Genomic DNA, 15928 nt, shown 5'->3' on the forward strand with positions numbered 1-15928 from the left:
CCCTAGTGAAAGGGTATAAACTGGAGGTCCTGGTGAGGGGGCAGGAGGCCCAGGCATGTCAGAAGTTGCTGTCCCATACTCTTTCTTTAATGGGGAGGCACAGGTGTGGCACTTCCTGAAAGCTGTCCTGCCACAAGCAGCTCCACCACACCATCCAGCCCCAGCAGGGTATAGTTTTAGGTCATTCCCCAGAACCAGGAACCTCCTCCATCCCCATAATTCCTGCCCTGTACCTCCCAGATGTTGTGAGCAGCAGCAGCTCCAGTTGGGCAATGTTCTCCCTCCAGCTGCTTGCAGCAGCTGCTGGCTCTACTGCTCAGTGCCTGTTCTTACCTCTAGCAGCTGGGCCATCTTCCCAATCAGTCAGCCTCCTGCTAGCCCTGTTACTTGCCTGATTGGGAGTGCAGTCTCCTGCAGGCTGCTCTGCTGTCTGTTCTGGCCCTTAAAGTGACAGATACCAAAGGTGTCCTGCTACACATCCAAAACACCCTCCTTTATAAAGAGGAAAATACAACTAACTGCATGCATCAATGGGTCATCAGCATGCCTTTCTGCTTGGTTCCAGTATGAGGAAGTGAATCTTACACTGTGTATGGGTACTCTTATTCCTCACCATAAGTAATTTTTATTTATCTTTGCTCTTGTAAAAACACCTGACAGCCTATAAAGGACACAATACAAGAAAGAACAAGTATGCATGATGTATTATGCCAGCATAAGATGGTATATCTACATTACTTCCCCAGTGCATCTCAGCAGTAACACCTTGCACACCTGTTCCTGCTTATGTATTTCATGACTTGTAAAGCACTTTGAGTGTAAAGCAGCAAATGTACCTGTGATTACTGCTTTGGAGGTATCCTCCTCCAGTTATCTCAGGAGCTAAGTTTGAAACATTTGGGAGCAGCTGTGTGAAATGTCCCTGGAATGGACTGACAGTTGCACTTGCAGGTTTAGAGTGAGCAAGGTCATAGTTTCATAGTTGGTAGGGTTGGAAGGGACCTGAGTAGATCATCAAGTCCGACCCCCTGCCATGGGCAGGAAAGGGTACTGGGGTCAAACGACCCCAGCAAGGTGTTCATCTAGCCTCCTCTTAAAGACCCTCAGGGCAGGAGCCAGTACCACTTCTCTTGGAAGTTGGTTCCAGATCCTAGCCACCCTGACAGTGAAGTAGTGCCTCCTGATGTCTAGCCTGAATCTACCCTCTACCAGCTTGTGACTGTTATTTCTAGTCACTTTTGGTAGCACTTGGGGGAACAGGGACTCCCCCAATGCCTGCTGGTCCCCCCTAACTAGTTTGTGAACAGTCATTAGATCCCCCCTCAGCCTTCTCTTGTGGAGGCTGAACAGGTTCAGGTCCCTTAGCCTCTCTTCATAGGGCCTGCCCTGCTGCCCTCTGATCATGTGGGTGGCACTCCTCTGTACCCTCTCCATGTTGTCCACATCCCTCCTGAAGTGTGGCGCCCAGAACTGGACGCAGTACTCCAGATGCAGCCTGTCACATAGAGAGGGAGGATCATTTCCTTGGACTTGCTTGAGATGCATCTGTGGATGCATGACAAGGTACGGTTGGCCTTCCTGGCCGCGTCTCCACACTGTCAGCCTATGTTCATTTTGGCATCAATAATGACTCCAAGATCCTTTTCTGCCTCTGCATTGACAAGAAGGGAGTTCCCCAACCCGTAGGTCTGCTGCTGGTTCCTCCTCCCCAGGTGCAGTACCTTGAACTTGTCGGTGTTGAATCCCATCCTATTCTCATCCGCCCACCCCTGTAACCTGTCTAGGTCCAATTGCAACCTATTCCTCCCTTCTAGCACTTCCCACTTTCCCCCACATCTTAGTGTTGTCTGTGAATTTGAACAGGGTGCTTTTTACCCCTCTTCCAAGTCTCTGATGAAGATGTTGAACAGTGTTGGCCTGAGGACCGAGCCCTGCGGAACCCCACTGCCCACATCCCTCCAGGTCGAATAAGGCCCGTCCACCGCCACTCTCTCTGGATGCAGCCCTCCAGCCAGTTAGCAACCCATTTGACTGTGTAGGTGGCGATGCCACAGTCCCTTAGTTTTTTAATGAGAATGGGGTGAGAGTGTCGAAGGCCTTCCTAAAGTCCAGAAAGACTACGTCCACTGCTACCGCTGGGTCTAAGGCTTTTGAGACCTGGCCATAGAAGGCCACCAGGTTGGCCTGACAGGACCTGCCTCTAATGAACCTGTGTTTGTTGCCCCTAAGCATAATCTCAGGTGAGGAAAGTCTATGCCAGGACACATTGCACACATCCTAACAAGTGTGCACGTGTGGCTTGTGGCACTCCAAAGCAGTTTGTGGTGCTGCAGAATGCATGTGGAGCACATGCATCCATTCGCCACACTGCTAATCAGTGCAGAGCTTTTGGGGGGTTTTTTGACACCAGGAAATGATCTCCTCCTCCTCCTCCTCCCCCCTGCCTCCCCCAAAAACCCAACAAAACCACAAACAAACAACCAAAAACCTGAAAAACGGGTGTGGTACATGCTGCTGCAGCAGCATACAATGCCAGAAAGGGAGCCTGGCTAGCCAGAGCTATGCTCTGAACAGCAGGCTTGGTGCTGCCACTGCTGCCTCGGGAGGCCTCCAGGACCTGTAGGTAAGGCTGCTGGCCTCAGCCTCCCCTTCCCCACCCAGGTCACTTGGTTGTGTGCCAGAGTGTGTGTGCAGGTGCATGCCCGGGGACCAATGGCAGTGGCACAAATATGTCGCTATTTGTCCCAAGGGAAACGCGCACCCCTGCACATGCGCACTTGTTGGGATGCTCCCACTAGGGTTATAGTGTAGACAAATGCTCTGAGTCTTAACTTGGAGGATGATGATGATAATGACATCATTCCAATATAAACAAGGCTCTAGTTAAATGCAAACAGCTATTTCGATCAGAAAGCAATGATTTGTTTTTTAAATGGTTAAAATCTACCACCCAAACTGTGATGTCAAAAAACGTAAATGCATGCAACTTGTACAATAAAAAAGTACAAAGAAATGATAAAAATCTAAAATTCTGTATTGACCAGCTAAATCCACTGAAATGAAAGAACACTTGTTACAAATCTAACAAGTCTAAACTTTCAAGTTACCAAGGCAAATCGTCAATAGCTCGTACAGTCCTATTAAAATTGCAAAAGGAAAGCAAGTTGCAAAGAGTATTTAATTCATGAACTAATATTATCAATACTTTCCAGATAAGCACTAAAAAATGTTGCTTAAATCCTGAAATACTGATATAAAATCTTGTGTTTTGAGAGAAACTTCAGGCATTTTTAAAATGGCAATCCTTATACCCACTGTAAACAAGTTATATGCAGGAGATAAACATCCAGTAGTGTACTGTAAGTGCTTGAAGTTTGAAGCTCCTCATTTCCAAGAATGGAAAATACATGTACCAACGCGTGTTGCATAGCTCATGTCCAGTGAGATGCCCAGTTTACAACCAAGCCATGAGCTGCTTAAAGATTTGTTCGTAGCTTCTTAATTATAAAAGTCTTTCTAAACAAGACAATAATTGTGTAGTGCATGTTTCTTTTTGTTGCATGGGGGGCAGGGGTTAATGTGGAATGGGGGGGTTGGTTTTTGGGGTTGTTTTTTTTTTTTTAACTCTAACTTAAACCTGAAACAAATGTGTATTCCTTCTTGCCTGTTGAGTCAAAATGTCAGTGACTCAATAGGGTGGAAATTACTTTCTTTCTAAGATCACTTAATTTTCTTTAATTCAGGGTGGCCCTTAATCGTGAACGAGAGTTACTAGAGGAAACGTCTGAAAAACGCTTAGAAATCTACAAGGATCTTGTAAATGAATACGTCAAAATACCTGATGAAGGAGAAAAAATAAAGGATGCTCCTTCTAATGAGCAAGCTGCAACTCTGGTATTTCTTTCTCTTCTCTCTCACTCGCTCGCTCGCTCTTTCTTCTCTCTCACTCTTTTTGAGTCGTCATCTTTTGACAGATTTAATATCTATGTTAAATCTACTGCTTAAGGTGTTCAGGACCTCCCTTTTTTCAGGTATCTTAACTGTCTCTAGATACGTTTGGTTTAGTAATGGCTTCAAGCATCTATGTTCCAGACTGAGAGATCATAATTGTTCTTAAGTTAGAGGGCAGTACATGTAGCTTTAGAATTGAACTTTTGGTAGTCTGTCCACGAGACTTTTTTTCAAGGAATGAAAGTGTATACTTGCACATCTAAGGAAAACAGAATGAAACTTCTATGGCGTACAGAAAGGGAGTGAATGAATTCATACCTTTTATAGTAAAGCTAATATGCATTCAAGAGTATAGTTTCAATAATGTGTGCCTATTCCAAGTGAGTGCATTTCTAGGCCCTACATATTCAGTTTTAGTTGTTCTTCAGTACTTCCTCAAACAGGACTTGTGGGCATTTTCTAGGAATGGGGACCCAAATATGAATCTGAAGGTATAATTGGACCCTGAACCAGGATATTTCAACTTTGTCAACGTCCTGGTTACAGCTCTACTTCCTCTTCTTTGTGCTTTAAATTTAAAAAAAAAAAAAGTATTTTTGTTTTTTTTCCACAGAAATATTCCAAATATCAGATGATTCTGATATCTGAAGTATCTAGTGATAAATTTTGAAGTACACATACTTCTTAGACAGTGCCCCTTCTACTTCCAAACAAAAATACAATATTATGGGAAAAATTCTGCTGTCTTCCTATTTTTGATCATCACATATTAGATGCTATAAGGTGGGGTAAATTTAATCATGTATTTATTTATTTTTTTTAAAACATGGATAATTGAGACACAGAATTTGACAATAAAGTCATAGGGCCCAAATCAGCAAGATCATTTGGGTCTAAAATTTCATAGTTCTTGTCCTTTGTTCTTTTTTCATGTGGGCATTCACAAATGAGTTTTTGGTTTTCCATAGAGAGTATAGCTATTCTGCCTTGTAGGGGCCATTTGCTAACCAAAGACTAAATGTTTTTCACTTCCTAGGAGGAGGGCAATAATGTAGTTCCAAAAAGTTGTATTTATCTTGAGGGCATTATTAATTCTTTGGAAAATGATGTTACTGATATTAAGAAGCAAGCAGAAGAAGTCCACAGCTATATTGTATCCTTACAAGACCCACAGGAAGCCATTGCATGGCTTGAAAAACAATTTAAAGAAGTTACTACTGAGCTAACTAAAACCAAGGAAGAGCTGACACAAAGAACTAAAGGTGAGTAGGGATGATTCTGAATTAAGATAGAAAGCAGTTGGGAATGCATTCCTAACTAAGTGACTTGCATATCTAATCAACTACTTTGAATTTGATAGTTAATTTCTGGTGGTGATTAGCTGTCGTTCATGAATATTGTGCAATTTGTAGTTTGGTTATTGTGTTGTTTTGAAGCTTAACCCAACAGAACCATATAATTTTAAGAAAACAAACTCCTTAAATAATGCATTTCCTTCAGTAATTTGTAAAAGTGTGCATTTTTTTTCAAATCAAATGATGCAACTTATAACTTTTTTAAAAACTTCATTAAGTTGGTTGTTTGTTCCCCCCCTTTTGTAAGTTTGAAATCGTGCATGACGATTTAAATATTTGTTATGGTTCAAGGTCCCCCTGAGCCCAGCGGCTCATCAAACTAGTTTGAGTAAGGCACTCTAATTTCTCTAGCCAATGGTAAATGGGAGGATGACGTGTATAAAATACTGTCTAGCTGATGCAGCTCACCAGTCCCAACTAATAGATCTAGCCCCATTACAGCTGGATTCGGTAGGAGTAGACTTTGGTATGAGGTCTGGGCTGAGGCTTCAGCTTTCACCTCTATAGCCATAGTAAGATATCTTTAACTACTCTGCCACTGCGCTTCTGCCTACCTCTGGAGAATAAACTAATACAATAAACTAATCTAACTTTCTTCTAGCAGTGTTCTCACAAGATAACTGGTATTAGTCTGTGATTTTTATACTGCAGATCTCCAGTATTATCTCTATCCATATTGTGAAATACTACCCTTATACATGAATTCTGGAAAACCTGGTGGATTTTTTTTTTTTTTTTTAGATTATCCTTTTTAGGCTTTTGCATTTTACTTTATAAAGCTGAAGTAATTATATGGTTGCAATATTAAACCCCCCCCCATTTGTTTATGGGATCTACTTTTAGTCTGAATAAAAAATTTATAAAGATACAAAAAGGATGCAATTATACTTACCTGTCTGACTCTCCTTTAAAAAGCAAACACTTTATAAACAAGAAAAGAACGAGTGGAGTGTTTTTGTTGTTTTTGGGTTTTTTTAAAGTGGATGGCTGGCTAGTGTATGGAATCAGATTTCAGCTACAGGTGTGTGGAGCTATACATTCAGGCTGGACATCAAGAGACACTACTTTACAGTTAGGGCTGCCAGGCTCTGGAATTGACTCCCAAGGGAGGTGGTGCTCTCTCCTACCTTGGGGGTCTTCAAGAGAAGGCTGGACAGATATTTGGCTGTGGTGTTATGACCCCGCACTCGTTCCTGCCCAGGCAGGGGTTCAGACCTGATGATCTGTTTAGGTCCCTTCCGACCCTAAGCACTAAGAAACTATGAAACTATTGTTGAGGCAGTTAGCTTGCTAGACTCTAAAAGATTCGGGTAGGTATATCTGGCATATGATAACACTGACTACTTTGTCGTATGGTACTGTTATGTCTCTAGATCTAGTTTCTCATTCAGACTAGTAATATGGAAGTAGCTAACATATTTGGAAACAGCTGATTGCCAAAAATCAGTGTGATTCTACATGTAGAAAGTCAAACATTAGGTAACAAGTGATTAAGTAGCTTGGCATAATGAGAACAATATTTGTTAGTGTGTAGACCAGTGGTTCCCCCATTAAGAGTTACTGGTGTAGACATTATTCACAGTTGCTACGAAGCAAGACTGACAGTATTTCTACTTCTGTCAAGAAGCATAAACAGATTTATCTTAAACTCAGAGAAATGTGCCTCTTTGAGTAAAAGTTCACCTATTGATGTGAAAGAGACACTCCCGTTACCATAACTTGTCAAAGAAGTGTTGCTACAGTCCCTCTTTTGGGCTTTCCACCACAGTGTACCATCTGTCTGTCCACTCCATGTGGCCAGAGCAATCAAAGACTGTGTTTCAATAGTTTTTGGCAAAAAGAATACAGCTTTTTCAATAAGAAAATTAGATTATGTGAGTACCTTCAGAATTTAGTAATTTAGAAGTCAGTGAAGAATTAGAGTAGAATTTTTTTTCCTACTCTGCTTAGAAGGATTTGAACTGCCAAGTATTTGTGCTGAATAGTAACATAAATAAAATTAGAAGAACTAAAAATATTGATTGAACATGAGAAATAAAATGGTACTTCCCAACGGGAAAAAGATCCAAATACTGTATTAAAATAGCTGAAGATGCTGTCTTGACTACTATGAAATGTATCTTTTTTTTTTTCCAGACAGCTAAGATTATTGCATCTGTTCTTATTTTAATCTTGATTTCAATAGGTTCATGTTTAGCACCATAGAAGCATTAAGAAGTAAAGCTTAATGCAGTCCTAAAACATTATGTAGAATTTTTTAATTTTAAACAAATCAGTCTCTTCATTTGGTTTTGTTTTTTTGGACTGAAGAAAGACTTGTTGGAGAGAATCCTTATACAACAGTCAAATTTTCAGATAACTTGCATTTGCATCTAACTACCATAAATGCTGAAAATTGCACTGAGTGTATAGACAAGCTTTGCAAATCTTAGGTTGATACTACTATCTAACCTAAGTAGCAGGTTATCTTTATTTAACTCAATGGAAGCGCATCATGGTGAGAGCTGGGGACAGATGGAATACCTGGAGAAGTTTTTATAAAAAGCTTTCTATTATTTAGCCTATGTGACTAATTCAGATGCAGAGCTTAATTGTGTGGAAGAGAGGCTGTGTATTTTATTTGTTTAGTTTTGTTTGTTTTTTTGCAGGGGCGAGGAGGGGAGGGGGTACATTTGTTCCTTCAGTGGCGTTCAATTGTTTTTACAAGCAGACCAAACATTAAAATCAGAAATGGGGCCAAGGGCTGCATACAAAAGCATTTCTGCAGCTGCATACATTCTCAACTTGCTGGCATATCAGCATGGGTTCTGGTCAGAGCCACTGATTTCTCTGTGTTGTGGAGCTCAGTAGATAAATGTTGATGCTGTTCTTCTCTTCTTTTCCCCCTACTGCTGAATTTGAACAGCAACAGTATTCACTCCCTGGATTCTGGAGCTGCATGAAAACAGTAGCTCTGACTAGATCCTGTGCTGACCTGCTGGTGAACTTGGAGAGCTCACTGGTCTGGCAAGAACCAGGCTAATGTGTTGGTGATGGGTCACTTGCACAGGCAGCATCCAGTCTGCAGGGCATAGGTTGAACACCACTTCTGTAACATTTAAAACCATTGATGCAAAGCCTACTTCTGAAGGGACTTGTGCGCCTACTTGTTGAATGAAAAAGAGGAAAATTGAAATGAGTTCAGAATTTGTCCAGTTTAAGACCTGCACTCTTCTCAAGCCAGTACCAGCATCCCTTATGGGCATCTGCAGTACATTTGGATTAGTGTGGTGTAGACACTTCTGTAAAATGCCAAAGGCTAGAAAAACAAATAAAGGCACCTGAATCAGGATCTCAGGACATGTTATCTTCCATAGGCTTATAAAGATGCATGAGGGACTCTATTTCTGTGTCCTACTTTCAGAACTGCAAGTTTGAATATCTTTTCGGTCTTCTGTATAAAATGTCATTTTTTCCAAATTGTTTAGTTTAAATTTAGGTCAGCTGCTTTTAAGAACTTGAGATACATTTTAAATCACTAAAAAATATACTAGAAAAGACGGTGAGGGTTTTAAATTTTAACCTGAGCAAATTCATAAAACATTACTATAGGAGGACTTTTATCCAGACCAATTATAAGTAAACTGTTATCTTATAACTTCTTTAATGCATAATATTCCTGTTTCATTGCAGAACTTAACATCCAAGTGGCCAAACTGAGTGAATATACTCAACAACTTAATGAAACCACTGAGGTAATTTTTTCTTAAAAGTAAATGCAGTAAAATTAACCACCTGCCTTTTTAAATATTTAATACAACTATAGTCATATAAAATATCCTGTTGTATTCTTCTATTGCATTTTTACCTGACTAGATCTTCCAGTAATATAGCATACTTCTTGTTGCAAGTTTGAATGCAACAGATTACTCCTGTTGGAATGTGTTTTGTTACAAAGATCTTGTTAATATAACCTTTAATCTTTTTAAAGAAAATGACTACAAAGAATAAACAAATTCAAGAGCTTATTCACATCACAGAGCAAAAAGATGATGTTATAGCAAAACTGCAAGACTTGATATCCCATTTAGAAGCTACCTTGAAAAACTATGTAAGTTTTAGTTTTCCCTTGTTAAGTGAATTCTGATGATTTTAGTGTCTCTTTTAACTATCATAGCTCTAATAGGAATCAGATTACAGCTTTTCAACACGTATGAAGTTGTAGCATCAACAGTTACAGATAACAAAAATGTGGGGCTGGGGTATCGGGGTGAACCAGAACTTTGTATAGGCTAAAAGTCTGAAGGTTAACACGGGTGACAAACTAAGGTTAGAATGAAGTTATTTTAAGCATTTGAAATATGCTGTGGTGGAATGAATCTAACCATAAATGGAAAGTTTCAGTAACTTGAAATGGGGCTGCACGCCACTTACTGTGGTCCTCCTCCTGGACAGCACCACATGCCCTCCTTTGTACTGCACTGCACCGTGCACCCGACTGCTGCTCTGCCATGCTGCATGAGACATCCCCACCTTTCTGTGCCATATAGGTGCCACCTCACCATACAAAATCTCTGGCTTTCCCCCTAAGCCTCCTGACCATGGGTTTTCTTGGCCGTGTGGGCTGTGCTGCAGCACCCCACTCCTAAGGGTGGGGCCAGATGGCAAAAGTTCGGGGCGAGGGGGGAAGAGCTGAGACTGTCCAGTGGTGGGGAGGGGTGGAGGTGTTGTAAGACTGGTGGCAGCAGGAAGAGGACAGCACCTGGACCGGGAACCCAGGGGCTGTAAATTTTGAATCCTGGGCTGGATGTGTGTTTTTTCTATATGTCTGTAAGTGCTCTAAGTGCCTTTCTCTTTCCTTCCTTAAACTCTGTTCCCTGTTCTACAAAGTATTATTGTGGTAGTAAATATCAGATGATGTATACTTACTGGAGAAATCCCAAACAGTTTACAACTCTCTCTCTTATTTTTTTGTTTACAAAAAACCCAACAAACCTGCAAAAAGATTGTGTGTGTATGTATGTATAGCCATATTTTTGTTCTCATAATACTTGTCAAAACACTTGCTTTTTTTTAGAATACTTGCTTGTAACGTGTTTGCTTATTTTATAAAACAATAACTAGTTCTACTTCAACATAGGACAGCGACGTAACAACTATTAAAAAAGAAATTGCAAAAGAGAACATCAACAAGAGAATACAAGACGTTGAGTTAAGTGAACTTGTGGAGAATGTATTGGAAGTAGGAAGAAAACGCCGTTCTGAAAATAAGCTTACTCAGGAGGAAGAGCCACCTACAAAGAGAGGTACTGTTTCTACCACCGTTCAGCAGGGAGCCCTCCAAAAAAATATGACTTCTAAACCAGAACAAAAGCAGAAAATTGTAGCTCGCAGGTTTTATCGGCTGAGGAAGAGAAAATCTGTTGTGTCAAATACTAAATGGAAACTGTAACTGTTCTTCATTAATTGTTTCTTCATTGTTTGGCTTATAGATGGAATGTCTCATCTGTTTACTACTAAATTCTTAAATAAAATAATTTTAGATATTCTACTTTTTCCAACTGCTACTTTGTCTGCTAATAATTCTGTAGTAGTTCCCTTTTTTCCTATTTGATTGCGCTTTGGGTATATAGGCATAACTATTCTACTTTACCTTCTGCCATGCTTGTTGCTGTTTAATCATCTAGTATTTTCTTGCATATGCTTTATTTACAAAAAAAGGCTGAAAAACATTTGTTTACTACATAATGTTTTGTTAGACGGTATGTGCTGTACAACTTTCTAGTGCAAGATACTATAGTAAATGTGTAGAGGAATACACATGGTACATTAGCATCTCTATTCAAGACAATATTTTAAAAAAATCAACCCAAACAAACCTGATAATGGAAATTCTTCTACTTTCATGTCTAATAAAAACAATGTAAACAAACATCCTGGTTATTGCCAGGTGCATGCAGCTTTGATATCTTGTCTGCTCACCTTGCTTGAACTCTGTGCTTAGCTTGCTTATATGACAGAGGGGGGAGAGGATTTGGTTTGCAAGTGAGATGGTTGAAGGGGGGAATATTGAACTAATACCTTCTGTGATGCAGCAAATGATTTATAACGCCTCATACCCATTCATACCTGAAAGGAGATTTAAAAATGTCTGCTTAAAAATACAGCAGTGATGAGGAACAGTGGAGAGAAATGAATGAAGACAAAGTGGTAGCTTACCCCTGGGTAAGCAGATGTGACATTTTCAAAAAAGCTTGCATGTGGGAGGGGGGCGTGGGGAAACCTTTGTGACTTGAGCTGATACTTGGGCCTTGTCCTCTTTTTTTGGTTTTAAGACTCCAGGCTCCATTAGCCTGTTTCCTTAAGACTGTCAGCAGTCTTGAGTTTTTGCTTAGTCAAGCCATCTAAGCTGCATGTCACTTTTTTGTCACTAATATACAAAATGGCTCCCTGACTGATCTTGGCTGTCAATTGTAAAATAGCTAAAACAATTGGAATTGCTTTCTGAGTTTCACTTAACATAAAACTACAATGCATTAGTAATATGGTCATCAGACCAGGTTTTGCTCTTGCTCTGTATCTCTTGGCCATTTCATTTGCCTCTTTCTTTGGGATATTTTTTATTTATGTATTGTTAATATAGAAAATCCATGACACTTTCAAAGTCTCATTTCTTGAGTCCTTGAAATAAATGTTGTGTGTTTTTTTTTTTTTTTTTTAATCCAAAAAAAAAAATGGAAGGGGAAATGGTATTTCTTGCACCTGATCCTAATCCTATATGATTGAGGCCTGACTTTTAATGCTGTCTGTGACACTTCTGTCACAAAGCTGTCACTTGCTTAACCTGGTGCTTATCTAAGATATGCCAAGATAGATCTTGCCATAGATTTCAAACTGTGAGCGAAGAGGAAAAAATGCTTTACAGGGAAATAGTTAAAAAGTAGAAGGCTTTTTAACAAATTCTGGATTAGGAAGTCGGTGATGCCTCTATATAAATATGACAAACTGCATAATCATCAGTATCGCGTGCAAATACCTTGCACATACATGTACTTATAAACCCTGTGATGCTAAAATTTTTTGCTTGAATGTGTACTCTTATAAACTTACAGCCCCCTCAAATACTGATTTATGTTGTCAACAAACCACAGGACCTCCCATGTAAGATGTATACTTTACCCCAAATTACTTTGTGTGAAACACATCTCCCAATGTTTCTAAAAAATATAATACTCATTGCCCTGTACATGCTAGATTAGGCCTGCCACCCCCACTATGTGCACTGGTCCTATCCAGCCCATGGGGCCTTATCATCTGGCCATGGGGCTTGACAATTTGGTGGTGGGGAAGCACTGGCAGCATTAATTGCTACATCTCCATTATTGCTTCTGTTTCAAGACTTGTGGAGAACCCCATGGGCCAAATAACATGGCTCTGTGGGCTGAATCTGGCCTACAGATTAGAAGGTGAGCATCATTGCTTTAAAAGCATTACAAGATCTAAGCGTTCAAGTTCTAAACCTCCCAAAGCCTTCCAAAGAGGTAAAAATTGCCATTTGGTATATACCATGGTTTATTACTACCAGTTTATTTTGCTGGAACTATACATTGATTACTTTTTTATTTTTTTAGGATGCATTCAAAATAAGTGTAAAGATGATGCGATAGAACAAAGTATGCTTAAAGAACTGAAACAAAACATTTCTGAAAAAGATGCAGAAATGCTAGCATTAAAGGAAAGATATGAGAACCTGGAATGCCAGTTAACTGCACTTAAAGAAGAGCTTAAAAATGAAAAAACAGAGAAGGAAGGCATCAGTGAACAAATGGCAGGCTTGCACCTCCAGCTATCTAGAAAAGAAGAAAAGGTTTTCAGCTTGAGTGAAGAACTCCAACAGTCTCAGGCTAATTATGAGAAAATAGTTTTTGAATTAGAAGTACAAAAAGGTATAAATAAAGAACAAGAAAAAAAAATTAAGCAAATGACTGTAGAGATAGAAACCACTAGCCAAAATATCAGAGAGAAAGCATCACAAATTAAAACAATGCAGTCAAAAATGGAGGAGGTATGTAAGCTTGATTTAGAATCCCACACTGTGGATGTTGATCTGGTCAATCTAAGGGACTTTTTGGAATATTCCCCCAAAAATACACCTGAGAAAACTCAAATGCATTCCTTATGCTTGGATTTGCATGTTTCTAATACTCCAGATCTAGGGCAAGAAAGCTCTTTCTACTGCAGTGTTGAAGGCATTTGGGAAGAGTGCAGGAAGATTATTGAGATTTCTTCCCAAAAGAGTCATAAGATCAAAGAACTGCTTCAGCAGGTTGAATATTTACAAAAGCAAGTCAGTGATGCTGGGAATGAGAACAGTCAACTAAAACTGAAATTGAATGAGATTACAAATCAAGGTAATCTGTTCTTAAAGGAAAAAGACATCCTTGTTGATCAATTACGGGAACAATTGCAAGAAAATACCCTTGATTCTGAAAAACATATAGTTGAGCGCTGCAGAACAATTACGTGTCTTGAAAAACAAATTTCCGACTACAAAACAAAAATAAAAGAGCTTGAAAGCCTCTTAGAAGTTTATAGGGCAAAGGATGATAATGCAGCCACTTTAAAAAATATGCTTAAAAAAAAGGATTCTGTTATTTTAAAGATAGAAAGTAATGTGAGAGATCTGGAAGAGAAATGTAAGAATTCAGATAAAAAGATCAAAGAATTAAATGATCAGGAAATAAAACTGAAGGAGGAAGTCTTGCAGTTGAAGGATAACTTGAAAACAACTGAACAGTCACTTCAAGAAAAGAAGAGAGAAGATGAAAGAAAAAAAGAAGCCACAGAACAGTAAGTACAGATAATACTGAATAGGCACCTGAGAGTAAATCTAGGATGTATGTGCATTGACTTCCTTTCAGCAAATGTACTCATACTTACCAACTGTAAATGCCAAAGAAGGGATTTTGATATTAAAATGTCTTTCTAAAAGCATCTGTATGCATTAGTGATTCTCAACCAGGGTTCCATGAGATCCTTTTAAGGATTCCCTGGGAGGCCAGTCCCTGGAAAAATCATGGAGCAGGTCCTTAAGGAATCCACCAAGGACAAGTCATGTCTGGCCAGCCTGATTGCTTTTTATGATGTGCTGACTGGCTCTGTGGATGTGGGGAAAGCACTAGTCAGGATATATTTTGACTTTAGCAAAGCTTTTGATATGGTATACAACACCCTCTAGCAAGCTCAGGAAGTACAAATCAAATAAATGGACTGTAAGGTGGATAGAAAACTGGCTGGATCATTGGGTTGAAAGGATAGTAATCTATGGCTCAATGTCTAATTGGTAGCTGGTATCAAGTGGAGTACCCCAGGGGTCGGTCCTGGGGCCAGTTTTGTTCAATATTTTCATCAATGATCTGGAAGATGAGAGAGAATGCACCCTCAGCAAGTTTCCAGATGACACCAAGCTGAGGGGAGTAGTAGATATGCTGGAGGGTAGGGCTAGGATTTAGAGAGACCTTGACAAATTTGAGTATTGGACCAAAAGAAGTCTCATGAGGTTCAATAAAGACAAGTGCTAAGTCCTGCACCTGGGACAAAACAGTCCCATGCACCAGTACAGGCTGGGGACTGGCTAAGTGGTAGCTCTGCAGAAAAGGACCTGAGGGTTACAGTGGACAGTAAGCTGAATATGAATCAACAGTATGTCCTTGTTGTCAAGCAAGCTAATGGCATAGTGGGCTGTATTAGCAGGATCATTTGCCAGCAGGTTAAAGGAAATGATTATTCCCCTCTATTCAGCACAAGTGAAGCCACATCTAGAGTTTTGTGTCCAGTTTTGGGCCTCCCACTACAGAAAGGATGTGGACAAATTGGAGAGAGTCCAGCCAAGGGCAGTGAAAGTTGTTAGGGAACTGGGGCACATGGCTTCTGAGGAGAGGCTGAGGTAACTGGGCTTATTTAGTCTGGAAAAGAAAAGACTTGAGCAGGGATTTAGTAGCATCTGTCAGCTACCTGAAGGGTGGTTCAAAAGATGAGGTAGATAGTCTGTTCTTGGTGGTGGTAGATAAGAGAACAAGGAGCAGTGGTCTCAAGTTGCAGGAAGGGAAGTTTAGGTTAGTTATTAGGAAAAACTCATTCGGAGGGTAGTATATCACTGGAACAGGTTACCTAGAGAGGTTGTGGACTCTCCATCCTTGGAGGTTTTTAAGACCAGTCTAGACGAAGCCTTAGCTGGGATGATCTAGTTGGGGATGGTCCTACTTTGAGGAGGGGGTTGGACTAGACTTCCTGAGGTCCCTTTCAGCCCTGGAGGTGTCAGATGGCAGGCAGGGAGGTAAAAAAAAATTCTACCTGATCAAGACATCAAACGGCTACTCAACACAGCTCACAAAGACACTCTCATGGACACAGAGGGACAGCCTTCCAGCTTCAGCTCCCTCTGTGAAAAAATGAAGTTTATTTCCTACCTATGGGGACTCTTTACCATCTGGTACCATCTACACTTTTCCCAGAGCCCGACGAAGGGACTTTGATCTTGAAAGCTGGCAGAAAAGGACAGTTTTCTTGCCATTTTCCAGTTGGTCTAATAAAAGGTATCAGTTTGGAACTAAGAGTTCTAGTTTTTGTATGGTGGAATGTTA

The 15928-nt window shown here is 40.1% G+C and overlaps 1 protein-coding gene across 1 annotated transcript in view; it reads left to right on the plus strand.

Moving 5' to 3' along the window:
- The window catches only part of KIF20B (kinesin family member 20B), an 80945-nt gene that overhangs the window by 19627 nt on the left and 45390 nt on the right, over nucleotides 1–15928 (plus strand). Inside the window, exons 15-21 of the mRNA XM_019502112.1 lie at nucleotides 3744–3894; nucleotides 4988–5213; nucleotides 8979–9040; nucleotides 9277–9396; nucleotides 10426–10735; nucleotides 11045–11047; nucleotides 12917–14135. Coding sequence (XP_019357657.1) covers nucleotides 3744–3894; nucleotides 4988–5213; nucleotides 8979–9040; nucleotides 9277–9396; nucleotides 10426–10735; nucleotides 11045–11047; nucleotides 12917–14135 — 2091 coding nt within the window. The remainder of the gene's footprint in view (nucleotides 1–3743; nucleotides 3895–4987; nucleotides 5214–8978; nucleotides 9041–9276; nucleotides 9397–10425; nucleotides 10736–11044; nucleotides 11048–12916; nucleotides 14136–15928) is intronic.

Source organism: Gavialis gangeticus, unplaced genomic scaffold, assembly GCF_001723915.1.
Source record: "Gavialis gangeticus isolate Ggan-Ray unplaced genomic scaffold, GavGan_comp1, whole genome shotgun sequence".
In the NCBI taxonomy this organism is placed as follows: domain Eukaryota; kingdom Metazoa; phylum Chordata; order Crocodylia; family Gavialidae; genus Gavialis; species Gavialis gangeticus.